The sequence below is a fragment of the Myodes glareolus genome, chromosome 10 (genome assembly GCF_982192425.1).
Source record: "Myodes glareolus chromosome 10, mMyoGla1.1, whole genome shotgun sequence".
Classification (NCBI taxonomy): Eukaryota; Metazoa; Chordata; class Mammalia; order Rodentia; family Cricetidae; genus Myodes; species Myodes glareolus.
Window position 1 is genome coordinate 23,675,982 of NC_142035.1, and position 27,984 is coordinate 23,703,965.

Here is a 27,984-nt window from a genome sequence, read left to right on the forward strand (position 1 = left end):
GCCCTCCGGGCTCCCATCCTCCTGCACCAGCGCGCAGCCTGCTAGCAGTAGTCTTTAAGCAGGCGGGGGCGAGTCAGACCAGGACACTGCTGAGGGTGGGGGCGCCCCCTCCCGGCTGTCCAGGAGCTCAGACCCCGCCCTCCGCCCTCGCACACCCCCCCTTCCACTGCCACTTCCGGCAGGCGCTGCGCTGCTGGGGGTTAGGGCGAGGATGGCGGCAGAGAACGAGGCTAGTCAGGAGAGTGCCCTAGGCGCCTACTCACCGGTGGACTACATGAGCATCACCAGCTTCCCGCGGCTGCCCGAGGACGAGCCAGCGCCTGCGGCCCCACTGAGGGGCCGCAAGGACGAGGACGCCTTCCTGGGAGACCCGGATACCGGTGAGGCCCTCTGGCCCTATCCCTGCCCCGCCTTGGTGGTGGTGATGGGGTCCTCGGTCCTCCTTCTTCTATTCTGGGCATCCACTTTCAGTCTCCCATCTCCTTCATTCATCCTTTCATCCTGGACCTCTTCCCTTCTCCCTCAGCTCTGTTAACTGTGTGGTGGGGAAAAGGGTGTTTTTTGCCTTAGAGGCGTAGGATGCGACACGGGAAAGGATGCAAGGACCGCAGTAGGAGGGATTATGACTGCCTGCTAGGAAGAATCTATTGAGAAGGAAGGAATGCTGGAGGGAGAGCCTAAAGAACGTCTGTGATCACCTAGTAAAGGCTTCTCTTTAGTCACAGAAGCCAGGATAGAAGAAACCGAGTCAGAGGCTGTAGCAGGAGGGATGGATGGAGTCTAGATCTTAAGGCGAACTTCACCACAGTCAGGGATTATGGGGAAGCAGAGAGTCTGGAGAAGAGCTGAGACTCTATCTCTTCATGTCCAGAGATGAGTAAAGAAAATATGATTCCCTTCTGTCTGAGAATTCTGGGTATTGGGAGACAGGGGGATGGACTGCATGACCTCTCAAAGCCCTTGGGGAGTACAGCGCCTTTGCTGCTTTGTGGATCACTCTACCCCTTCCAGAGATGTGGGTCTAGCCTGGATCTTAGCCGGGTTAGTAGGAGCTTCTGGTCAGCAGCAAGATTTGTTCCCTGGGAAACAGTCTCCAAATTTTACTGTGTTCTCAACCCTCCAAAAACTGAAGGAGATGGGGGTGGGGGAAGGAAGCAGGGTTTGAGAGAGAGCTCAGGGCCAAGAGCTCTCACTATTCCTTCCCTAAGTGCTATCTCTCCTATCCATGTGGCTCAGCTCTATACTCCCCTCCGTTCTTTATCCTGCACCGCTCTGACCTCTTTCCCTCAACGTCACTTCCTGGCATTAGAGCATCCTTCTGCCTCCCTCTCTGTCTCCCTCCGGGTGCCTGCTCTTGAGCTTCATCCCTTTCTGTACTGGAAGATGCTGCTTCTCTGACCCAGCTCTTTGTAGTCTGACTCTTCTGCTGTCGCTCCTGGCCCTGCAGCTGGCAGTTCTCTCCCATTTTTTGGTCATATGGTTCTGACCAGCAGGTTCCATCAACCTGACTAGATCACACTTTATCTGTGATGGGGTGTGCAGACTTTGGGTCCTCAAATGTCAGACATACACATCAAAACTAATTTTCTTGGGGGATTAGTTTCGGTGGTAGAAGGAAGAATGTGGGAAACTATGTGCTGGTGGAACCAGCCATCTGGTCAACCCAGATTTTCTGTTCAGAGATTTGAGTAGTGCTATCCTGATTCACTATATTAGAGTAGGTGTGCCTACCCTGTACTGGGCCTTAGTTTTCTCTTTCAACAAAGAATGCCCATCTGTCCGAAATAACAGATTGGATCTTCTGATCTGTTGTTTCCGGATTCCTTGTTAAAGTCATTGCTTTATAAAAGCCTACAGTTATTTATGTGGGCAGTGATGTGATTTCTGCATGCCTATAAGTCATCTAAGGGCAAGAATCATGTTTTTTTTCATTAATTATCCTTTCTTTAGCATTCAGCAAAGTGTTGGGTACTCAATAAATAATTGTTGAATGAATAGATGAGAGACAATCCCAGGATGAAATAATGACAGGGAATGGTGTTCCCAAACCTCAAGAATGCCTTAGGGGAATTCAGTATAGGCTGTGTCCTGGTGTACATGGCAATTCAACTGAGAGGGGTTGTGAGTATAACTCAGTGGTAGAACACTTGCCTAGAAATGCATCCTAGACCCTGGTTACCTGAGCTCCTGGAAACTTAAACCTTATCCCAAGGGTGTACACCAAGGCTCCCAGGGCCTTGCCTTAGAGTGCCTTGCCATCATAACAATATAAGCATTTAGATGCATGTCACTTAGGCCTGTTTCCAAGTCCCAAGAATCCTTTGATCCAGCCAGACCAGCTTTTTGGCTAATATGACCTTCTATAGTCTCAATCTAGTAGTGCCACCTAGTGGCACTGCCTCGTCTTCTTAGCCAAAACCTGAGTTAGTGCCTGTAGCCTGGCACTCTCCAAAGTGCCAGGCGTCCCAAGGAGGCCCCAGGGGAAAAAGAGCTAGACAGTGACCACTTCCAGGTTAGGAAATGCCCTTGTGCCCTTTCTTTCACATGGAAGCCACATGAACCTTCCTCTCCTAGGCATTAGCCTCTACGTGTCTTGCGGATACGCAACCTTGAACATTCTATGCCGACATCAGCACGTCCTCACCACACACTTCCTTTTTGTCCAGTGCTACTCTCGGTGAGTGACACTGGCTGAAAGGCAGTGTCCTAAGTGGAAGCCTAGCAGCCACCTTCAGATCTGTCCCTCTTTTCTTCTCACTTTCAAAATGTGACCTGGTTTTCTGTGTCCTTCCTCCCTCCTAAGAAGTTCCTAAATTCCATCTGACCACCATGTCCTCAGCACTCTAGACTAAGCTACTAATCTGTTATAACCATGTGACTTCCTGAGTTCCCAGATGTCCTTGCTGCTGCCTTCACCCCGAATACACTCACCTTTCTGCATTTCTGGTCATGTCACTCACTCAGAAATCTCTCTTAAGAGAGTTCAGGTTCAGACTAGGTAGGCTACCTAAGGAATTCAAGTCCAGCCTAGGTTGTATTATAATCTGTTAAAATAAATAGAGGAGAAAGAAAATTAAATATCTTGACCTACGTTCAAACAGCAGCTCCTTGTGCTTCACAAATTCAGGGTCATCAAAATTAAGCCCACCTTTCTCCTAAAACATACTGGGTTATTATTTGTTTAATTGGTAGGGTTTTGTTTTTGTTTTTGTTTTGTTTTGTTTTGTTTTGTTTGTTGGGGTTTTGAGACTGCGTTCTTACACTGTAGCTCAGGTTAGATTGGAACTTACTATGTAAATGAGGCTGTTCTGGAACTTAGTATTGTAATCCACACTGGCCCCAAACTTGTGGCAACCCGGATGCTCAGTCTCTTGAGTTCTGGGACTGCACATTTAAACCCCAATGCCTGTCTCTAATAAACTTCGTTCGTCTTGCCCAAACCAATCTTTCCCCAGCATGCCACTCTTGCTTTTATTAGTGAGATTGTTGCCCTGCCATGTACACAGGGCACATACCATGTGCTCAAGAAACCATTTTTCCTATTTTTGATATTTTTTTTCCCTCAGTATATAATTTTACTGAATAGGCAAGCAACTTGACATGCTGGTTGAATAATCTAAACTAGATCTAGTTGTGGTGGGTCCATATTATCTTCATCTTAAGTCATTTTATCTCATTGGAGAAAACAAATGAAAAGGCAAGCACCTGAAAATAGTAACTAAAACTAGCTGGTACGGTTGAATTTTTGCTTGTTTGTGTCTTGTGTTTAAGACAAGGCCTCATGCATCCCAGGCAAGTTTTGATCTCTGATACTTCTGCCTCTACTTCCTCAGTATGGGAATCGCAGATGTGTGCCGCCACAATCACCTAGTTCTTTAGATTGGCTTTGGGGATTGGAAATAGCTGCCAGTGGCACAAGGGACAATAAAGAGGAGGCTGTCCAGGCACACAGTCCCCACTCTCCCACTTACTCGCGTGGTGGTTTTAGACAGGTGGTCCCACTTAGCCTCGTGTTTCTTCATCTGTAAAGTGAGCAAAGTGGAGCCGAGCTCGTGAAGTCATGAAAATACTTCAATGAGAAAGATATGCAAAGAAAAAACCACCACCACCACCAACAACAACAAAAAAAACCTACTGTATCATCGGCACCAATAAATATGAGTCTTGCTGGGGGGCGGGGGACAACTCGATGGGTAAACCCTTTGCTGCCCAAGTGCAGAGCTTAGCTCAGATCTCCAGGACCCATCAAAACAGCAGAGCATGACGGGGCACACTTGTAATTCCAGTGCTTCCACAGTGAGATGGGAGATGGAGGCAGGAACCCAGAGACGCATGGGCTAGCTAGCCTCTGTACACAACTGCCTACAAGAGTCTGTTTCAGGCAAAATGGAAGACCAGGACAAGTGCCCAAGGCTGTCCTCTAACTCCTACACATTCTCAAAGTCACATACAAGAACATATATGTATGTGCACACACACCAGATACACATACATCATACACACATACATATACCTCATACAATAGATAAATAAAAATTCAAAGACCCTTCTTGTCCTTCTATGATAGTTCTATGGGGCTAGGAGGGTTTTCTAGCCACAGAGGATATTTAACAACTGTTTAATGAATTGTGGTTTACAACCTGCCAGTGCTGATGCTGTAGTTCAGACACAAGCACGATTAACTATGGGAGACCCCAGGAAGGCAAACTTTTTTAAAAAGTATATTATCATTTATGTATGTGGGGTTTTTGCCTGCTTATCTGTGCACGACATGCATGACGTGCCCAAGGATTCCAAAAGAGGGCATCGGATTCCCTGGAGCTGGAGTTACAGACCCTGTGAGTCTCCATGTGGGTGCTGGGAATCAAACCCAGGCCCTCTGGGAGAACAGGCTGTGCTCTTACTGGGCCATCTCTCTAGCCTGACAGACTTTCTTAAAAAGTGAAAAGTTAAAAACAGGGCATCAGGCACACATGTGGTGCACAGATATACATGCAGACAGAACATAACATTACAATAAAATAAAATAATTTAAAAGCAAAAGAGTCAAAAGCAGATTAAAATATTTGCTTATTATAAAAAAACAAAATAAACAGTGAGGAAAATAAAAGTCCTTGTCTCTATCCTTTTTTTTTTTTTTTTTCGAGACAGGGTTTCTCTGTGTAGCCCTGGTTATCCTAGAATTTGATCTGTAGACCAGGCTGGCCCAAGCTGGCCTCGAACTCACAGAGATCCACCTGCCTCTGCCTCCCAAGTGCTGGAATTAAAGGTGTGTGCCACCGTGCCTGGTCTATTCTTTTTTTTTAATGACTTTATTTTTATCTTTAATGTTATGTACATGTGGGCATCTGTATGTGAGTATAGTGCTCATAGAAGCCAGAAGTGTCGATGCCCTGGAGTTGGAGTTATGGACAATTATGAATCACCTAGCATAGGTGCTGGGAACTGAACTCCAGTTTCAGCAAGAATAGCACACACTGTTAGCCACGGAGCCAGTTATCTAGGCCCACCCTCCAGTTCTTTTTCTTGTTTTTGGAGACAGGGTCTTTCTATTAAGAAGCTATGGCTGTCCCGAAACTCACTATGTAGACCTGGCTGGCCTCCAAGTCACAGGTCCATCTGCCTCTGCTTCCTGAGTGCTAGGATTAAAGGTGTGCAACACTACACCCACCGCCCGCCAATTCTTCTTTTTTTAGACAGTGTTTCTCTGTTTAACAGCCCTAGCTGTCCTAGAACTCCCTCTGCAGACCAGGCTGGCCTCAAACTCACCGAGATCCACTACTCACAGAGATCCACCTGCCTCTGCGTCTTGAGTTCTGGGATTAAAAGCGTGTGCCACCACTGCTTGGCCTACCCTCCAATTCTTATCTCTGTGTAATTTTTACTTTTTATTTCAAAATACATATGCTTATATTTTGAAGTATAAATGCTGAAAAGATAACTCAGTCAGAACCCACATGATAAAGCTGGGTATGGTGTCATTGAGAAGGCTCAGTGGGTAAAGGAGCTTGGTAGCAAGCTTGACATCGTGAATTCAATACCAAGATCCATGTGGTAGAAGGAAAGACCAACTCCTACAAGTTAAGTTGTCCTTTGAGCTCCACATGTGGACATGTACACTCACACACACATGCACACACAACGACTATATAAGTAAGTAAGTAAATCAATGTAATGAAATATTTCTTTGTTTTTTTCGAGACAAGGTTTCTCTGTGCAGCTCTGGCTGTCCTGGAATTCACTATGTAGACCAGGCTGGCCTCAAACTCACAGAGATCTGCCTGCCCCTACCTCCTGAGTGCTGGGATTAAAAGCATGTGCCACTACTGCTTGCTAAATGTAATAAAAGCTTAAAAAAAAAACCAAACATGGTGACCAGCATATATAAGCCCAGTGCTAGGAAGGAAGGTACAGAAGGGACCCTGGGTTTATAGTCACCCAGACTAGCCTAATTGGAAAGCTCCAGACCAATGAGACATCTTGTCTCAAAAGGAGGTAAACAATGTTTCTAATGACACCTGAGGTTGTCCTGACTTCCACACATGCTTGCATACATGTGCACTCTCACACATATGTGCATGCACACAGAAAGAAAAATGGTTCAGTGGGTAAAGGCACTTGTCATGCAAGCCTGGTGACTAGAATTTGATTCTCCAAACCAAAAAAGAGCCAGATGTGGTGGTGTGCAACTCTAATCCCAAAACGTCTTCAGTAAGGTAGGAAGCAGAGACAGGAGAAAATCTGGAAGCTTGCCTGCCTTCTAGCCTGGGGTGTGAAAAAGCATCAGAAACAAGAAGGGAGGCCTTCTGAAAGGAGAGATGCAAACCCAGAGAAGCTGTCCTCTGACCGTCACACCTGCTGTGGCATGCACATTCCTTTCTGCCCTTTGTCTAGTTCGTCTGTGTCTCTGTCTTTGTCTCCAATTCTCTGTCTCTGTCTCTCTCTCTTTCACTCTCTCTCTCTCTCTCTCTCTCTCTCTCACACACACACACACACACACACACACACTAATAATAATAATAACAATAATAATTGAATTTTAATTATTTTTTAGGAATTTAAGTCAGACATGGTGGCTCGCATCTGTACTCACAGTACTCAGGAGGGAAAGACAGGCAGATTACCTCAAGTTGGAGGCCAGCCTGGGCTACTTAAACAGTTCAAAGTCATGTAGGGCTGCCTGTCTCTTTCTCTCTCTCTCTCTCTCTCTCACACACACACACACAAAGTAAATAAGAATGTAAGTGTCTTTTCATAAAAGTGACCACCATAAATGCATTTCAATAGTTTTGCACATATCATTACTTTATCTATGTATATGATTTCTTATTTACATAAAAGATGGAGGTGTGAGTCTTGAAGGTCCTTAAATACCAAGTCGAAGACCTTGGATTTTTATCAAGTAAGCATGAAAAATATGACAGTCAAATTTTAATGTTATCACTCAAGCATTTAAACTTACAGAGAACGTACCATGAATACAACAATAAGGTGTTAACGTCATCCTCTTATTTCCTTGTTCACAAATGTCTAGAACTTTCTGGTGACTGGGGAGTGGGGCCAAGGGTAGTAGCACCCAGAGGAGAGGACTGTGGGATAAGAGAAGGTTTTACGTCACTGCAAGTGCTTGTGGAGGCCAGAGTAAGACCTTTCTCCATCACTCTCTACCTACCCCTTGAGACAGTCTCTCACAGGGTCAGCAACCAATGGCTGGCCTTAGCAGCTAGACCATCAGAGGAGCTAGCTCTCAGGATCCTCCTGACTTTGTCTCATAATGATGAACTTACAGGTGTACACAGCTCTGCCCAGCATTTACATGGGTAGAAAAGGAGATGACTTTCTTCAGATGTCACTTCCTGGACTCCTGTGCCTGACCTGTCTGTTAGAGATTCGCTGCATCCTTAGGTTGAGGAAGGTGAGGAGGCTCATGACTTGCAGTGACTGATCCATAAGTGGTTTTCAATTCTCCCTCGCCTCCATTCTTATTTTCCTCCGGTCTGCTCTTCGCACAGCAGCCAGAGGGATCATTTGAAAACACAAGACAGATGGTGTCTTAGTCAGTGTTCTATTGCTGTGAAGAGACACCATGACCATGGCAACTCTTTTTTTTTTTTTTTTTTTTTTTTTTTTTTTGGTTTTTGAGACAGGGCTTCTCTGTGTAACAGCTCTGGCTGTCCTGGAACTCGCTTTGTAGACCAGGTTGCCCTCAGACTCACAGAGATCCTTCTGGACCATGGCAACTCTTATAAAAGAAATCATTTAATTGTTGCTTGCTTACAGTTTGAGAGAGTTAGTCCATTATCATCCTGGCAGGAAGCATGGCAGCGTATAGGCAGATGTAGTGTTGGAAAAGTAACTGGCGTTCTACATCTGGATCCACAGGCATCAGAGAGAGCATGACACTGGGCCTGCCATGGGTTTTTGAAACCTCAAAACCCACCCTCAGTGACACACTTCCAATAAGGCCACATCTAATCCTTTCAAATTGGGCCATTCCCTGATGACTAAGCATTCAAACATATGAGCCAATGGGGGCCGTTCTTATTCAAACCACCACAGATTGTAAACAGAGACTGTGTCTTCATTTCCCCGGCCACCCAGACCCGAATAATCACACAAAAACTATATTAATTACAACACTGCTTGGCCAACAACTTAGGCATATTTCTACCTAGCTCTTATATTTTACATTAACCCATTTCTATTAGTCTGTGTATTGCCATGAGGCTGTGGCTTACTGGTAAGGTTTTGGCATCCTTCTCCTTTGGCAGCTACATGGCGTCTGTCTGCCTCCACCTTTTTTTCTCCTCTATCTCTGCTTGAATTTCCCACCTTGCTATAGATGGCTTCACAGTCACAGTCTTACAACTCTCTAGTGGCCTCTAACAGGTCAAGTCCAAGTTCTCAGGTCCATAGGACCAGTACACAGGACTAGCTCTGCCAGACTTGATTTCCCGCCCCCTCTTTTGCTGCCACACTAGAGCTGCCAGACCTTAGTTATTTCTTTCAAACGTCAAACTCATTCCTGCATTAGAACCTTTGAACCTGCTGCTCTCTCTTCCTAGAACATTCTACACATGAACTCCGTGTTCTCTGTCAGTGGCAGCCTTTTCTTATCCCTTCATTCTCTGTTAAAAAATCATTTCCTCGGGAGGCCCTTCCCTGGTAAGCAGGTCCTTATTCCCTTTTAACATTTCATCTTATGCTCTGGGGTATGTGTGTGTGTGCGTGCACACACTCGTTCATGGGATCACGTGCGGAGGCCAGAGTAGAACCTTGAATATTGACCCTTATTGCCCTTGGCCTTGTTGTCTTGATACAGTCTCTCACTGAACCAGAAGTTGTCCTTTTCGGGTAGATTGGAAAGCTAACTCTCAGGCTCAGCCTCTGCCCCACCATGGTGTTAGGAGCATTTTCTTTGGGAGCTAGGGAATTGAACTCAGGTCCTCACTCTTGCAGAGACCTTAACACTAAGCCAGCTCCCAGCCCCTCATGCTTTGTGTAACCTCTGCCACAACTTGTGTACTTGTTTACTTTCTTTTCTTCCATTACCCTGAGAACGTCTGGGAACGTGACTATTATCTGTTGTAGCTATTGAATGAATGGGTGCGTGGAGCAAGGCGGGAAGCCAAGGAAATTGGCTTGATAGTTGCCCCGTTATGCTGGAGGCTTTGTTACCCAACTAAGACAGGATAAGGTTTCCAGGGGAGGCTGAACACCCTCACACCCGGGTACCAGTCTCATGGGTATTTCCCAGAGGCAGGAATCCAACCTTTCAGCTAGTCAGTTTGAGGTCCTTTTTCACCTGAAAACTGACTTCCCACGGGGCCCTAAGGTATGTTGGAGTAGAGGAAAACTAGGCGGGGCGGGGGGAGGGGTTGTGTGATGGGTGGAGCATGGGGGCGTGTGGACCGCCTCACCCCAGGACTGCAGGGCCAGGTAGTGGGCTGCCAGACCAACACCCAGCTGCCCCACAGACCCGGACTCCTTCCTGAAGTCTGCCCGGCTACAGCGGCTGCCTTCGTCCTCATCCGAGATGGGCAGCCAGGATGGGTCACCACTAAGGGAGACACGCAAGGACCCATTCTCAGCTGCAGCGGCCGAGTGTTCCTGCCGCCAGGACGGGCTCACGGTCATCGTCACCGCCTGCCTCACTTTTGCCACGGGTGTGACTGTGGCGCTGGTCATGCAGATCTACTTCGGGGACCCCCAGGTGAAGACCGCAGATGGGTAGAAGGGAACTTGGGAGGAGGAAGGGTGATGGGAATTGAATAGCTGGGTAGTGGGAGCCTGCTAGGAAATAGGAAGGGAAAAGGTGGCTGGCATAAGAGAGGAAGGCTCCCAAAGGAAATGACTCTAAGAATCAAGAGGACATGAAGGCCGAGGTTCTGGGTTAATGGAAGTACTTGCGGGTGGTAGAGGGCCCTACTAGCCTACTCTTCTCTTGCCTCCTAGATCTTTCAGCAGGGTGCTGTGGTGACGGATGCTTCCCGTTGCACGGCGCTGGGCATGGAGGTGCTCAGTAAACAAGGCTCTTCCGTGGATGCAGCTGTGGCCGCAGCCTTGTGTTTGGGGATCGTGGCTCCACACAGTTCTGGCCTGGGCGGGTAAGGAGCTGGGTAAGGACCCGGTGGAGGCCTGGGTCCCTCGGGCCTACTTCTTGTGGCCTGGATGCAGGTTTCTTTTGGTTTGAACTTGAGGCAAAGGTAGGCCTATACTTCTTGCGTTTTCTCTTTCAATACCCAATTCACTCTTTTTTTTTTTTCTACCTGGATGGAGTCAGAATCGCAGTAGCCTTTGGGAGAAATGTTCAGAAGCAGTCATGGTTTTCCACCAGGAGAGCAATGCTGTGATGTATAAAACGGGGTACACAGGGAGCAGTGGGGCATGGATTGAAGCTGTGGTGATGCTCCAACTTTTAGGCTCACAAATCCCAGTGACTCTGTCCACAGAAAATACACCCCAGGCTTGGAGTTCTTAAAACCAAGGTTGGAAACTGGCCAATCAAAAGCCAGACCCAGCACCTAGAATGGTTTGAGTTTCCCATTTAAAGAAAAAAAATAATAATGTTTGCTGTTGTTAAAATGTCAATAGTTTTTCTAAAAGCCCAGATTGCTAACCTCTCTGGAACAATCAGGAGATCTGGTAACATGGATCCCACATTCCCATGTGGCTGCAGTTATCTGGAGCTCAGCAGAGTGCTTCCCATGATGGGTCAGCAGGGTGCTGGCCACTTTGCTGTCATTTATCTCCTCTGCCTTCCTTATTTTGTTACTTGGCTGCTCGTATTTAACTTTGCCACCCCCATCTCAGATGTAAATATGCCACAAAAAAAGGAACACGCTGACAAAAATCATTCTCTAGGTAGGACCAACCCTCCAGGCTCTACCAACGAAATTCCCCTTTTGGCTCTGCGTGGTTTATCCTTACATAATCCAGTCCTGGGGGAAAGGGAGGATGTACAAAGCAGGCAGGTGCAGGAAGCTGGCAGGGGTCCAGCTCTGGTCTAGGGAGGGGACAGAACAACCTGTTCCCCCAGTCTCTGCATTTTTCTTAATCAGGGATTAAAGTCTCCAGTAACCTGGGTCTCCTACCCCCTTGGTTTTACTTTTTACCCTTTGTAGGATGGCTGAGTTTCTGAATTCCTGCCGGGGACGGGGCTCCAACATCTGACCCAGTGTGGCAAACAGCCTCACCACAGAGGATTAAGGGACTGGTAGCTTAATCTTTGAGAAGGACGACACATTCTCATCACTTCCTACTGTCTGTGTCTTTCCCAGTGGGGGAGTGATGCTGGTACATGATATCCGACGGAATGAGAGCCACCTAATCGATTTCCGGGAGTCTGCACCAGGGGCCCTCAGGGAAGAGGCCCTGCAGAGGTCCTGGGATACCAAGGTGAGGACCCTGGTGAGAAGAGAGGGCCCAAGGAGAGGGTTAGGGGCCTCCCTACATTCCCCTCTGCCAACCTGAGTGTTGATTTGCTGCATATTTACTGTGTGGGTGGCAAAATGAGTTGAGCAAAATGCTCTTAGTCTATCTAATGACAGGCAGCTTGCCCACCCCCACCTGAAATAATAAACAAGGACCAACTGAGAGTGATGGCATCTGTCACTAAGTTTGAGCTCCAGGACCCACACAGTAGGAGAGGACCTGTTCCTACAAGTTGTCCTCTGCTCTACACACACACACATCATGGTATATGCACGTTCTCATACACATACATACACACAAACTAATTAAATAAATATAATCTTAAAATTAAAGTAAGATGGACAAAAAGATTTAGATGACTAATAACAGATAACACTGCAACATCTTACTTCCCTGACAGTCTTTCCTGTCTGGAAGAGAGTAGAAGGCCACCTTTGAGTACCCAAGATATCATTCAGTTGTTGCCTTAGAACTCATCTATCTCTGCCGGGCAGTGGTGGCGCATGCTTTTAATCGCAGCACTTGGGAGGCAGAAGCAGGCAGATCTCTGATTTCAAGGCCAGCCTGGTCTACAGAGTGAGCTCCAGGACAGCCAGGGTTACAAAGAGAAACTGTCTTCAAAAAGCAAAAACAAACAAACAAACAAACAAACAAACAAAACCCCAGAGGAGCAACAAGCAAGCAGACCCTCATCTATCTTACTCTAAGCCTGATGACTATAATTTTCCCAGGCTGTGTTATACTGGGAGCAAGAAACGCTAGAGGCAAACTCACTATTTATTGAGAGCAAAGGAGGAAGCAGGGTAACTTGGGAAAGCAGGTGTTTAGTGCTGTGGAAAAACCCAAACACACCCCTGAGTTATCACAGCTCATATGGTGGTGGCGTGAAGATGAACTGCCTCAACCGAGGTCCTTTGTGCCTCATATAAAAAGATAAGGGTCCCATTATCCAATGTGAACAGATTGTTTGTGTCCTGCCTCTTGAAAGGGTTTGCTTAACTTATTAAATCCCTCAACTATGGGAGTCAAAGACCTTTCTGCATTTGCATGTAAAAATTCAGGGATGAGGGAGAGGTACTCCCTGGGGAAAGCTTGGCCCTCTCCTGGGATCCTTGGCCTGTGTCTCTCCCCTGTGCCAGCCATTCCTGGCTTGGGGCTCTGCGGAGTTCAGCCCAGCCCCCCCCTTCCAGTGACCTGGTCTCCTCTCTCCCTCGCCTGCCCGCCTCGCCCAGCCTGGGCTCTTGGTGGGGGTCCCCGGAATGGTGAAAGGGCTACATGAAGCTCATCAGCTCTATGGCAGGTAAAGACTCTCCCCTGGGGACCAGGGGCCTCTGCCTACATCCCTCTTTGGGCGGCCTTCTCCTGTCCTCCTGGATTCTTCCCTTCCCAACTCCCCTTCCTAATATCCCCTTCCCTTGCCAGGATTCTCCTTCCCAGGAATCCCCCTTCCCCCAGGACCCCTCCTCCTCCCCCCAGGACCTCCTCCACCCCCTGCTCTCCGGCCCCCTCAGGCTGCCCTGGTCCCAAGTCCTGGCCTTCGCAGCAGCTGTGGCCCAAGATGGCTTCAACGTGACCCATGATCTAGGTCAGTGGGGCCTGGAGGTCGGGGGGCGGGGGAGGTACAAGGTTAATGGGGGAGGCCTTTGAGATTTGGGCCCCAAGCAAAGGGGTTCTTTTTTCCAGTTTGCTCTTCAGAGTTCTTCCCATCACACCTGGAGGCAGCCTCCAGTGAGAGGGTCTGGGAAGAGCCTATGTGTGTCCCTACCCTCCTCTGACAGGCCTCTGGGGAGCCAGTCACTTAGCCCTCATCCACCCCACCCATACACACCTCAGCCATCAAGTCCAGTCTTGGCCTCACCCACCCAGCCTCTCAACTTCCCCCCAGCCCATGCCTTGGCTGAGCAGCTGCCTCCCAACACATCCGAACGTTTCCTGGAGACTTTCATGCCATCGGGCCACCCACCTTTGCCTGGTTCCGTGCTGCGACGGCCTGATCTAGCCGAAGTACTGGATATACTTGGCATCTCTGGCCCTGCCGCCTTCTACAATGGCGGCAACCTCACATTAGAGATGGTGGTCGAGGTGAGTGTAACCGTGGAAGGTGGGGTATGCCCAGTGACCCTACAGCAAGGATGCCATCATCCCCTTTTCTCCTCTATATAGTGTCTGGGTGTGTACTTCATAAACACAGTTAACCTCTGGTGATAGAAATGAGACCAGTAGTTATTAAGGGCAAGAAGCATTGCCTACTTCTGATAAGATAAACAAGGGATAGAGAAGTTCTGTCTTGAGAGGAAAGCTGGGCTTCTCGGGGCTGGTGCCAGCTGTATAGGAGGCTAGCCTGTTTCCTTCCAGGCCTGGTGGAAACTCAGCGTTAGTCTCAGTTCCCCTGAGCCCAGAATCTTCCCTGCTCTGTTTGGGATTGTCCAAGACCTGATGCTAACCTTTTCTTCCCTGGTAACCATAAGGACTGAGGAGATTGACATAGGAGGATACCCCCCTAACTCCCAAGAGGCTTAGTCTAGGGTAATCATCGATTCTGAGAATATTACCAAAGAAGAGTTCAAGAGCAGCATGCCCAGGCCAGTGGAGCGGTGCTATGCCTTGGGGACATTTATCTAAACCTCTGTTGTACATTGTGGGGATTACATAGGTGTGCCATTCAGGCATGAAGTACATTCTCTGTACCAGGTACTGTGTTTTATTAATCTGCGAGACACATGACTATATACTACCCAAGAAATTCAATGAGTGATTCACTAAGGGCAGATAAGTCAATAGTTTTACAAACTAGAAAGTACAAAAAGGATTGATAGTGGTAATACTAATTTAAAATTGGCATGGGGGGGGCCAGGCAGCGGTGGTGCATGCCTTTAATCCCAGCACTCCGGAGGCAGAGACAGGTGGATCCCTGTGAGTTCAAGCCCAGCCTGGTCTACAAGAGCTAGTTCCAGAACAGCTAGGACTGTTACACAGAGAAACTCTGTGTTGAAAAACCAAAAGACAACAAATAGATAGATAGATAGATAGATAGATAGATAGATAGATAGATAGATAAAACTAGCTAGCATGGGGCTGGAGAAATTGCTCAGTGGTTAAGAGCACTGACTGCTCTTCTAGAGGACCAGGTTTGCTTCCCAGCATCTGCAGGAGCTCACAACCATCTGTAACTCTTAATTCCAAGGGGGATCTGACGCCCTCTTCTGGCCTCCATAGGCACTGCATGCATGCAGTGCACAGATAACCATGCTGACAAAACACCTATACACATGAAATAATTTTAAATTATTCCATGAAAAAGAATGAGCACATTGATTTGTACAAGATTGGTGATTGGTCAGGAAAGCATGCTCAGTTATATTCTATAAGGTCAGTCCCACCAAGATCATTCAAAGCTCAGAGTTTTGTAGTAGCCTTACTATTTGGTGGAGGACTGTATTAAGTCTCAAACCTAGGGCCTTGAGCCTACTAGACAAAAACTCTACCACTGGGCTATACCCCCATCCCTAGAATATCTTTAACTGGTTATAGTGAAATGTCAACTTCAGTTTTGATAATTCTTACACACGTGTTATTTCCTCTGCCTCCATTGCCCTTGGGTTGATGGGATCCCTAGAAGATATGCTGGTGACTGTGGAAGGAACTAAAGCTGTAAACATTGAGACATGTATCATGGGCATGCATTATGGTCATGTATGAGACATGTCTCGTGCTCACGGTGACAGATGGACATTTTCTCCCCTCCAGGCTCAGCATGCAGGGGGTGTCATAACTGAAGAGGACTTTAGCAACTATAGCGCCCTCACAGAGAAGCCTGTGTGTGGAGTGTACCGAGGTGACCTCTCCCCCAGCTCCTGAGGGTCCCCACTCAGGAGACGCTTTCCAGTCCATGGCCACATCTTTTTGGCCTGGAAACCCCTCTCCATGTCACAGGGGATTATGGAGGCAGCCAGAGTCAGCCACCTTCTGAAATAACCATGGGGTCAGTTACCCTACGTGATTAGGATGGAGTGTAGGGGCATCTAGCCAGTGGCTAAGACCTGGAAGTTTGGGGTTCTGAACACGACCTTTTCTTTTGTTTTGTAGGGATTTGTGATTTATTTGCCTTCTTTTTTATAGTGCTGGGAATTGGGACTTTATTAATAGAGGACGAATTCCCCATTACTCAGTTTCAGTCCCAGATGCTGAGGTTTTCTTGATTTGGGTTCTGTATTGCCTCCACCCTGTCTGCTAGCTCCCTTCTCATTGACCTGTGCTTCCTAAGAAGCATTTGTCAGTCCAAAGTTCATGGAAGGGCAGAATCAGCCTGTTAAGACAATCATAGACTTGCTCCTCACTGACAGTAAAAGACAACTGAGGCTTGGGAAGGAAGGGAACAACCTGCCTATCTCAAGAAACCAATCATAAGTTTCGAAAGCCAAACCTGTGGCGTGAATGCAGTTTATATTTGTTGACCCCAAGACGTTGGGTTCTAGGTCCCTCGGGAGTTCTTGGGTTCTCTCCACTCTAGGAAGGACAGGTTACCCCAAGCCCCGGGTGAGGCTTCCTCTGAGTTCATATTTTCAGACTCCTGTCTTCCTGATTCCTCAACCAGAGGTAGCAGTCTATGACGTTGAGGAAAGAATATAGCTTTTTGGAGTCAGGAGGACCTCAGCTGTACCTCTCGCCTCGAACTTCCCACTCTGAGCCTTGGTTTCCTCCTTCAAATGGAGACAGTAATGGCATCCACATCTCAGGGTGCCCACGAGGATCTGATGAGATAGTATAGGAAGCGGCCTTGAGCACAGTGGACACTGAATACTACCAGGTTTCTGTCTCCCTCCCTGCGCTGGGTTGTCTCAGTGGTCCAGGGCCTTGGGTACCATAGGTTCACCTGATCTCCTCTAGTCCTGGCCCAGTTGCTTCTCATGCCTGTTTCTGCCCCTGAAGAATACGGTTGATTCGACGAATCAGGTAGTTAATGTCAGTGTTCCACACCACCAGTGTTGTGATTATTCTTTTACTGTCCAGCCACTAAATTACAGAGTAGGAAGGGAAGGCTGCCACTCTCAAGAAGTTTCAGGTTGAGAGGAACCATCAGGGCCCTTGAACAGGTCCTGGCCTGTGGGAGGGATTGAAGGAAATTCATGGCAAACAAGGATTCAGTGGACATTTGTTCACCCATCCCTGCTTTGCCAGTGACCTGTAATGTGACTCTGAGCACAGATTTAATGTTTGCTGCCAACGCCAGTACAGCACAGCTCTTAAGCCTTAATTTCCTCCTCTGGCCAAGGAAGCTGAGGGTTGGTGCCTGATTTCAAGCTTGGCCCCACCTCTGACCAGTATGTGAACTTCTGTGGGTCCCTTTGCCTCCTAGTGCTTTCCTCATCTGATAAGGGTTATTGCTGTGTGTGTAATGGTGGGGTGTGTGGATAAGATGTGCTATATGAAGATGACTTGACTCCTCTCCTGCCATCTGGTCATTTCCTATCCTTTCAGGCCACCTGGTTCTCAGTCCCCCTCCCCCACACACAGGCCCTGCCCTCATCAGTGCTCTCAACATCCTAGAGGGCTTCAACCTTACCAGCCTGGTGTCCCGTGAGCAGGCGCTTCACTGGGTAGCGGAGGTAAGGCCCACTCTCCACCTTACCTGGATTTGGGACCACTAGAAGTGGGGAAATGGAGTATCTCCTTGGCGCAGGACTAAAACACCTTTAAGTTTTCTTAAACATGAGGATCCCCCGAGTTTGGGTGCTGGGAGGGGCCTGGCAGCCTTTCCCACATCCCTGCTATGTTTTCAGACCCTGAAGATTGCATTGGCCCTGGCTAGCAGACTGGGAGATCCTGTCTACGATTCTACTATCACGGAGAGCATGGATGACATGCTCAGGTTTGTCCCGGGACGTGACCCTGGGGACTGCAGAAATCGGGGTAGATATGGGGGAAGGGATCAGGTAAGCAGCTTGTGAAGTCTCGAGTCCCTTTTGGCTGAACCCTAACTCAGTGTGACACTAGGTGCCTCCGGCTGAATTGCCTTCCCTGTCTGCACAGTGAGTTGGTCAACTGCTTATGAACCCTTTTTGACCCCTGCATGGATCTCACCCATATGGACACAGCTGCTCTCCACTTTGTGCAGAAAAGGAAAGTCTGAGAGCAACAAAATAGTCTCTGTGCAACTGCTGGAGTGGGTGGGGCTTCTGAGTGGTTCTGTCTTTGCCAGAAACGCAGTGGTGAGACTGGGCGCTGCTGAGACTGCCTGTGTTAGGCCCACACTTTACCCTTTGCTAGCTGACACTTGGGAGAGTGAGCAAACCACTAAGTCTGTTTGCACAAGGACCCTGGAATACTGTATCCACTCTGTGAGGTTGGGATGATGATCACCTGTAAAAGTAAAAGAAGAACATGCAAAGCATTTAGCACATTAACTGGCAACATAGTAAATGTGCAATAAATGCAATTTATTTTTATTAATTGGCCATAGAGGTAAGAATGGGTTAATTATTTGACTGCTATGGTACCTGACTTACAGTCTAGCTCCAGGAAAACCAGAAGCCAAAAATATGATTTATGTAAATTTGTACTGTTATTCAGACATCACTCTAAGGATTCAGTTGTGAGCAACTTCTAATTTAAAAGCAAAAAGAGGGGGATTCAGAGGTTTCAGAGAAAGGGATGCCCTGTTGGAAGTAGCAGGAACAAATTCAAGAGATCCCTTGCATAGCATGGTGACTGGAGTTAATGATAAGCTACTGTATTTTGAATAATACAAAGAGTTCAGTGTTTTCACTACAAAAATGATAACTGTGGACTATCACAGTTGTTAATTAGTGAGATCTGACCATCCTTCCATGTGTAAGTACCTCCTCCTCAAAATATGCTGGTGTCTTGTGTCTATAATTCCAGCATTCAGGAGGACTGCCATAACGTCAAGGTCAGCTGGGGCTACACAGTAAGTTACTGAGCTAGGTCGTAGGCCAACCTGAGCTACAGTGGGAGCTGCTTTGTATGAAATGCATCTAATTGTATCTGTCAATTTAAAGCCATGGAGACTAGGAGATAGCTCAGTGGGTAAAATCACTTTCAGCACAAGTGTGGGGACCTGAGTTTGAATCCCCAGAACCCATATAAAAACCCAGAATGGGTGTCTGTAATTCTAGTAAACTGTTGAGGTGGGGCTAGAATTCCCAGAAGCCACCCTGGCATAGACAGTGGGAAACAAAACAAAAAGCCAAAACAAACAAAGAAAAAAAAGGGGAGCGAGCCTGCCTCAAAGTGAACAGCGAGGCCAGACGCCTGTGATTGTTTTCCGACTTCCACACGCGCATCGTGTCATGTGTACACCGTGGCAGACTCGTGCCCTCACACAACACAAATGCACACACACTATAACAAAGGTGAATATCATGCTGGATGTAGTGGGGGCAGGCATTTTTAACCCCAGTGCTCTGGGGCAGAGGCAGACAAACCCCTGAATGTAAGGCTAACCTGATCTACCTAGTGAGTACCAGGTCATCCAGGGCTTGAAAGAGAGATCCTATCTCAAAAAACAAAAGTTAATATCATTGATCAAAACAAGGCAAAAATAAGAACAATGCAAACTAAAGAGCATCAAAGCAGCAAGGACGAAGGGTGAAAATCGAGCTTCTCCCGCCCTCCCAAAGCACTGTAGCTCACTGTGTGTGGTCATCAGCCTTGTAGATCAGGCTGACCTCGAACCCACAGAGATCCACCTGTCTCTGCCTCCCGAGTTCTGGGATTAAAGGGCGTGTGCCACCATCTCTGGCTCACTTCTGGCTTCTAACTAAACATTTTGTTTGTTTGTTTTGCTTTATTAGATTTATTTTAATTTAATTATTTTATTTAATTTTATGTGCATTGGTGTTTGGCCTACATGTATGTCAGATCCCCTGGAACTGGAGTTACAAACAATTGTGAGCTGCCGTATGGATGCTGGAAATTGAACCTGGGTCCTCTGGAAGAGCAACCAGTGCTCTTAACCACTGAGCCATCCCTCTAACCTCCTAACTAAACAGTTTTTAAATTTTTATTTTATTTTATTATTTTATGAGGATGATGTGTGATTTGTGAATGCCTGCAGAGCCGTATACTTGCCGTTGTGTGTGTAGAGGTCAGAGGACAACTCACGTCGTCAGGCTCGCACAGAAAGCAGCTAAGCCTTGAAGGAAGCAAACTGCGTGCCTGTTGACTTAAGATTAATGATGGAGATTACTGCATTGTCGTTTCTATTTTGCAACATTTGTTTACCCGCTGAACCATCTCATGGGCCCCATCTAACTAAATTCTAAATGAACCTTAGCTCCAAACTACAAACATTAGGCCAAATCAGTCAAGCTTGTTTATTCCAAACAAGTATCTCAGAGCATCCACGGGGCCCCAGGCATTTTCACAGAAAGGAGTAGAACCAAATAACTGTGACGCTTGATTGGAACATTAAGTAAAATAAAAAGCTGACTCTAGCTTGCTGAATAACACCTAAATAAGTTGCTTCAATTCGGTAGTTCTCTCCCAGGAGTTTCCTACATGTGAGCAGTGCGATCTACCATTGTAGGCTTATTATTATTCCAGCAAAGCAGGCAGATTTAACCAAGGGAGTTTCCTACGTGTGAGCAGTGTGAGCTACCATTATAGGCTTATTATTATTCCAGCAGAGCAGACAGATTTAACCAAGGGAGTTTCCTACGTGTGAGCAGTGCGATCTTCCATTGTAGGCTTATTATTCCAGCAAAGCAGGCAGAGCTAACCCCGTAACCACATGAACATCACAGACAGGTGGGATATGATCAAAGCTGTTGTGTTCTCATTCCTCTACCACCCCCTTTGCAGCAAGGTGGAGGCTGCCAACTTCCGGGGCCACATCAGTGACTCTCAGGCAGCACCTGCCCCACTCCTGCCTGTCTATGAGCTGGATGGGGCTCCCACAGCTGCCCAGGTGCTGATCATGGGCCCTGATGACTTCATTGTGGCCATGGTCAGGTATGTCAGCTCAGCTTAGCACCAGTGACAAGAAATCATTCCAAGCAGGATGGGAGGTGGGGGCTGGGTAAAGGTGAAGGCAGCCACAGGGCTCACTCAACCTCACTTCTACCCGCCCAGCTCCCTGAACCGGCCTTTTGGTAGTGGCCTCATCACTCCCTCTGGGATCCTACTCAACAGCCAGATGCTGGACTTCTCCTGGCCCAACAGGACTGCTAACCACTCTGCACCCAGCCTGGTAGGCTCTTGCTTCTCTGCTCTCCCAGGGACCTTGAGGCTCGGTAGGACATGCAGCACCATGGGGCTTTCTTCCCCCCTATTTCCCATAAGAACTTCGGTCTTAAGGAAACACGATGTTCATTTCATCCCCGACCCTGCTAAATCTGGAACATGGAGGCTGGTGGGTCTATGGAGTTCTTGTGCCATTCTGTCATGATCTTAGTGTGACTAGGGAAAGAAAGCCTTGCATCCTCTCTGGGCAATGAGACAATTGACCCCAGTTAGTGCTTGAGCTCTTTCTAGCACTAGAGATCTAAGATTATATAATGCTGGGCTAATGGCGCTCGGATCTGTGGCTGGATACTAAAGAGGGGCCAGGAGGAGGAATTTAGGTTTTACTGTCCACTTGGAGACCAGTGTTTCTACTCGGGCAAGCTTCCTATAGGACAAAAACACAGAGATGGTCCAATGGGAAGTATCCTGTCCCCATTATCATTTTTCTTGGCTGTCTTTTCCCCTTCCATCCATACCAACCCCATAACTCAACGGTTCCACATCTCACTCGCTCTTACCACGATAGTCTTCCAGGAACACTTCCTCTTTCACAGACAGCACACTGTGGCCAGGAGGGGACCGTGTAGAAGAGAAGCAGTGGGAACGGTGCTAACCTGGTCCTTTCCCTGGGTCGCTCCACTCTCCATCTCCCTTTTCATCTCTGCCTCTGGCAACAGGAGAACTCGGTACAGCCAGGGAAGCGGCCCCTCTCTTTCCTGCTGCCCACTGTAGTCCGACCGGCAGAGGGCCTCTGCGGGACCTACCTCGCTCTGGGGGCCAACGGAGCCGCCCGAGGCCTCAGTGGCCTGACCCAGGTGAGATTTACTCCGTTAGGAGTCTTTTGTAGTCAGGAGCCGTGCTGTGACGTGGTCTATAGGTACTCCACACATCTCTGGCTTGTCTTCTATCACTTTCCCAGCAATCACGAGCTGGACCACATTGGACCGGTCCTGTGCTGGGCACAGGTATGCTGGGCTGCCTTCATAGTCAAAATGGGGTCCTGAAGTTCTCATCTCCACAAGTTCCAGGGGGAAATCACAGGGCCCGTAGAACTCAGAAGTAGAATAACATCTGGGCTGCCCGTGTTCTGTAAGCCTCAAGTCCCATCATCCCCTGCTCTGTATCTGAATAGACCACCAGCACTCTGTGGAGTCTTATTTTGAAAGGAAGGTCGTGCTCCTCTTCAGAATACCTCAAGACAGTTCCATGAGTGCCTTGAGCACCTGACACACACAGCACTCATATTTTTGACAGGTGATGAGTTAAGTCTGTGGGATTCCCCTCTGTATGCTATGAATATGTTTTATTCCCATTGGTTAATAAAGAAGCTGCTTTGGCCTGTGGCAGGGCAGAATATAGGTAGGTGGGAAAACTAAGCTGAATGCAAGGGGAAAAAAAGTCAGGCAGACACCTTGTAGCCGCCCAAGAAGCAAGATGTAACAAGCCACAAGCCTCATGGTAAAATATAAAATAATAGAAATGGGCTAACAGCTCTGGAATTAGACTCCCCTGAGTTCCAGCCCAAGTGCTACTGATAATCTTCAGCTATGTGATGATGGGGAAATCACTTAGCCCCTCCTGATTCTTAGTGTCCCCGCCTGTGAAGTGGAGAAAACAGAGTCCTTGCTAGATGCTAGGCACTGTGTGTGTTGACCCCTTTAACTCCTCCAACTCTGGGCGGAATGACTGTTCTGGTTTTAAAGAGGAGGAAACTGAAGCTCAGACAGGTAAAGAAGTTGACCCAAGTTGATTCGGTTAGTAGCTTTGGGTAGGAAGTTCAGTTCTAGAGTCTATCCAACTCCTGGCCATTAAGCTAAGCCACCCATGTTGATCCCTATATCATCCTAACTGTTAACCCTGCCTCCTCAGAGAGAAAAAAGGAAGCCCCTGGCTAGACCATAGAAGACTGACGCTAGTCACACCCCTTCCCTCAACTCTCCTCGCCTGCCAACAGGTTCTCCTGAATGTCCTGACGTTGAACCGGAACCTGAGTGACAGCCTGGCCCGAGGACGCCTCCACCCAGACCTGCAGTCCAACCTCCTGCAGGTGGACAGTGAGTGCAGAGCAAATTCCTATGGGATGGGCACAGGGATTGGTGGAGAAGGGCTCTCCCAAAGCTTTGCCTGCCTTGACCAGTGCTAACTTTCTTTTTGTGAAGGTTTTGGGGAGTTCCTCTGACAAATTCCTGTAGGGCTTCTGTAAGATCTGGGGATTGGAACCATCTTGGCCTTTCCTGTGACATTAGGAAATCCGTGTCTCAACTCTTGAGACTTCATTTTCTCCTTTATAAATTAACAGCTGTTGTTATGCAAGCTTCCATTCCATGGGGTATGATGAGCAGCAACTATGTGCCAAGCAGCATCCCAGCTTCAGGGATACTGCGTTTACAGGCAGAAGGAAAAATAATCAGAGAAATGTGAGCGAGCGAAAGGAAAACTCAAGCACAGCCTCAGAGCAGGATGATGTAATTGGACCTCCAGGGATCAGGGGAGGCTTCTCTTGGTGACATCTAAGCTGAGATCTGAAGAACGAGAAAGCCCCTACCATGCTAGAAACTGGGGCAGAGCTTTGTAGACGAAGAACAAGTGCAGAGAACTCAGAGCAGAATTGGGCTTCATGGTTTTTAAGAGATAAAAAGAGATCAAGGTGAACAAGGATATGCTAGGATCAGAGAGGAGAGCAGGGACAAGATCATGACCTCAGCAGTTTATGGTGAGGAGACAGAGTTGTCCCAACAACAAAAGCTTCATTTTGAACATGGTTTAGTTTTATAAATAGGAAAACACTGCACTTTTGAGTAGTTTTTATTATAATCTACTCTGCTAGTTCAAAGAGGATCCAGGATTGATGGGGACAGTCTTTGCTCAGTCGTATCATCACTATTTTGCAAATAAAGAAGCTCATGGAGGCTATAAACTAGTTAAACATTTACCAGCAAGTGACTTTGAGAGGTTTCACGGAGGTGGTGACTGACTGGATTAGGAGTGGGAATTCAGCATGTAGTGATAAATGACTTTCTGGACAGGAGGAACAATCTGTGAAGAACTCAGAAAGAGTGGCGTGGGAGAGCATCAGTAAGGCCAACTGCTTTCCAAACTTCTGAATTTGCCTAGACCCTTTGTGACTTTACACAAACTCCGTGCCACACTGTGCATAATCTCTACAGATGCACTTCCTTTTTCTAATGACCTGTTTTTGTTTTCTGTGCATTTGTATTTTGTCTGCATGTATGTCTGTATGAGAGTGTCAAATCTCCTGCAGTTGGAGTTACAGACAGTTGTGAGCTGTCATATGGGTGCTGGGATTGAACCTGAGTCCTTTGGAAGAGCAGTCAATGCTCTTAACAACTGAGCTATCTCTCCAGCCATCTTCCCCGCCTCCCCCCCCCTTTTTTTTTAACTAAGTGTAGTTTGAATTTAAACCCAAATCACAAATAGGAAAATGACAGCATTTGCAACAAATAGATCCCAAATAGTTATTTAAAAGTCAAATATGTTTAGGTTATTGCTAGGTGGTGTTGTCTACAGAAGGCCTGGAGGATCATTCTCACTGTGAAAGAGATCAGGAAATATTAGAGACCAGCCTGAAACTTGCTCCTTGCCATAATCAAAAGGATGAAAAGTGAACCACAAAGGAATAGATTTGTGATGTGATGATTTAATACTACTCAGTAATATGGAGTTTTAGCAGTCAAGCAAGAGGGTGCATGTCTTTAATCCTAGCACTTAGGAAAACAGAGGTTGATAGATCTCTGTGAGTTTGAGGTCAACCTTGTCTACAGAGTGAGTTCCAGGACGGCCAGAGCTACATAACAGAGACACTCTGTTGCAAAAAAATAAATAAAAATAAAAATCAATTAATTAATTAATAAGTAAATAAATAATAATGCTTTTTCTTAAGAACCACTTAAAATCATCCTGTCTGGGGACATAAGAAGACCAAATCTTTATAAAGGAACAAGGGAAGTGACATAAACTAGACTGTTTGTTGAGGTCTAAGTTAAGAGGCACTCAACTAGGGAGAGACTTATGGCCTGATTTGCTGTAGGAAGGGAAGGTGATTACAGAGAAGAGAACATAAGTCTAGAGAAGCACGTGGGATATGGCCCAAGGCAGGAGATGATGAAAACCTGAACTCAAGCTAGAGGTGAAGCAACTATAATCTTGCAAACATAGACTTGATTTTTACAGTGTGCTGACCTTCTCTAAGCACTCGGAAGCAATCACAAACAAGACAACCTGCCTTTAAAAAACCTTAAATTAAGGAGAGGGTTGCAGCCAATCTGTAGGAATAATAGTGAATCCTTTGTGGGAAAAGCAGGGGGTACCGGATGCAGTGGCACACACCTTTAATCCCAACACTTGAGAGGTAGAAGCAGGCAGTGTTCTGTGAGTTCAAGACTAGCCTGATCTACATAGCAACTTCCAGACTAGCAAAAGATACACAGTGAAACTCTGTCTCAAACAAAACAAAAGAAAATGGCCGGATATGACTATGGATGTAGTATCGTTGATAGAGTGCTTGCCCAGAGTACATGAGGCCCTAGGCTCTATTCCAGTACCATATAAACTGAACCTTGTGCTGCCCTGAATTCCAGCACTCCGGTAGTAGAGGCAGGGGGATCAGAAGTTCAAGGGCATCTTGGCTAGTAGGGACATAGGGAGTCTGAGGTCAGCCAGGGCCACATGAGACCCCTATTTCAAAAGGAAAAAAAAGGAAAGTAAGGAAGGGAGGAAGGGAAGGAGGGAAGAAAAAAGGAAGAAAGGAAGGGAGAGAGGGAGGAAGGGAAGGAGGGAAGGAAGGAGGAAGGAAGGGAGGGAGACCTGGCAGAGACTGATATTCTAGATAACAGGGAGATTCTCAAAGAGATGCCTTTTGACCAAGGACAGGAATGAAGTAAAGGAGCCAACTTTGTGACAACCAGGGGAAAGCATTCCAAAATGGAGTGCTAGCAGGGACAAAGGCCTTGTCCTTAGGAAACAGCAAGGGCGCCAGTATGGCTGGAAGCGAGTTAAACAAGGTGGAGAAGAGAAGGAAGTCAGAAGACTAGAGAGGGACTGGGGTCCCAGCTGGCGGTGAGCCGTAGAGGTGAACTTTGAATTTTGTTTCAAGACCCATCAGAGAGTGGGATAAAGATGCCTTTGGCCAGTGCGTGAAGCTGTAAAGAAGGCAGGACTGGGCGAATGAACATTAAGTAGATGGTGCAGTAACCCACACGAGCAGTGGTGACACTTGGAGATAGAGTCCAGGCCTTTTGCCATTATTAAGAATGAATGCTGAGGCTGGGTGTGGTGATGCACACCTTTAATCACGGCACTCAGAAGGCAGAGGCAGGCGGGTCTCTGTGAGTTTGAGGCCAGCCTGGTCTACATAGCAAGTTCCAGGATGGTTGGAGCTACATAACTGAGAGACCCTGTCTGTAAAAACCAAACAAAAAGAGTGACTGCCCATCGTTAATCCCTGATTGTATGCAAGGCTCCAAGCTCAGTACTTCCTATGTATCATCTCCTTTAATCCTTGCAACAACTTTATGTAGTAGGTTCTCTATAATCCCCCATTTCATCCAGGAGGACAACGAGGCCCACTGAAGTAAAGCAGTTTATGCAAAAATCACACTGTTCCTGCTATGATCTAGACTGAATCAGATCTAATCATAAGGTTCCTGAGTCAGTGCTCTAAATGCATGTTTGCTGGGGGGGATGGTTTCCAGGTGAGTTCACCGAGGAAGAGATTGAGTTCCTGGAAGCCAGGGGTCACCATGTGGAGAAGGTAGATGTCTTATCCTGGGTCCACGGCAGTCGGAGAACCAACAACTTCATCATCGGTGTAAAGGACCCTCGGAGCCCAGATGCAGCCGGAGCCACCATCCTATAGAGCATTGGGGTGGGCGGGATCTCTGCTCCCCGCCTTTGCATGTTCCCAGAGTCCCTCTTTCTCCCAGGTTTGGTCTCAGGGGGACCCCACAGATGCCTCAGATCAGGGGCCAGAGGGGATGCTTAGCAAACCCTATCCCAGAGTAACTGGAAAATTCTCCAACTGGAGGCTTTTGGTGGTAATGGTGACGTCAGTGTCCATGACCAGGTAGGCAGGACCTTGAGGAATCAGACTGTCTGTCTGTCTCTTCTCTCTCAGCCATGCTGCCCTTGAGCTTAGGGATGTGCTTGCAAACCCTTCTCAAGGGTCTCACAACCCCGACACCTTCAGACTGGTCTGACCTAGGCCTTGTCTTCCAGCTCCTGTACCTGACCCTATTTCTTAAGTGACTAGGATTTTTTAAAAAGTAGACCATCATAGGGAGAGGTAATCGTCTCCTTCCACCAGGTTGAGGCAGGGGCCTTGCATTCGAAGGTTCCCAGGCAGTCGGGTAGGGGTGGGGGTGGGTATCAGCTCAGGGGCTTCCATTTGCAAAAGGGAATTAAAGAAAGAATATTGCTTAACCATGACTCTGGCTTGATTTCTGTTTAACTGATGTGGTGATTGCTTTCTCATTGCTTTGATAGAACACCTGACAAGATACAACTTAAGGCAGAAAGGATGATTTCATTTGGCTAGCAGTTCGAGGGAATCTCGTCCATCAGGCAGGGGCAGCATGACAACAGAACTAATCTGAGTATGGCAGGGAAGCTTGCTTACACCTGGGTAGATCAGAAAGCAGAGACAACACTGGAATGAAGGGGCCAGTAGTTAAACCTCAAGCCTTAGTCTCCAGAGACCCTCTTCCTCCAGCTAGATCCTACCCCACCCCCAGGGGTTCTATAACCTCCAAAAATATCAAGGCATACCCAGCTAGGGACCAAGTGCTC

The 27,984-nt window shown here is 47.4% G+C and overlaps 1 protein-coding gene across 3 annotated transcripts; it reads left to right on the forward strand.

Moving 5' to 3' along the window:
• The first annotated feature begins 166 nt into the window (after positions 1-166).
• On the forward strand, positions 167-27,624 carry Ggt7 (gamma-glutamyltransferase 7). Of its 3 annotated transcripts, none has more exons than XM_048431555.3 (15): positions 167-380; positions 9,978-10,213; positions 10,456-10,607; positions 11,781-11,898; positions 13,167-13,234; positions 13,446-13,519; positions 13,820-14,016; positions 15,682-15,769; positions 17,413-17,540; positions 17,715-17,803; positions 20,758-20,907; positions 21,028-21,145; positions 21,858-21,995; positions 23,135-23,227; positions 26,892-27,624. In XM_048431555.3, exons 1-15 carry the CDS (start codon positions 212-214, stop codon positions 26,952-26,954), a joined length of 1,881 nt encoding a protein of 626 aa, XP_048287512.3. In that variant the 5' UTR covers positions 167-211; the 3' UTR covers positions 26,955-27,624. The 3 variants fall into 3 exon arrangements, with proteins under 3 accessions (XP_048287512.3, XP_048287510.3, XP_048287511.3); XM_048431553.3 differs by having other exon boundaries at positions 171-380; positions 23,135-23,234; XM_048431554.3 differs by lacking the exons at positions 167-380; positions 9,978-10,213; positions 10,456-10,607 and having other exon boundaries at positions 11,784-11,898; positions 13,125-13,234; positions 23,135-23,234.
• Positions 27,625-27,984: the final 360 nt, after the last annotated feature.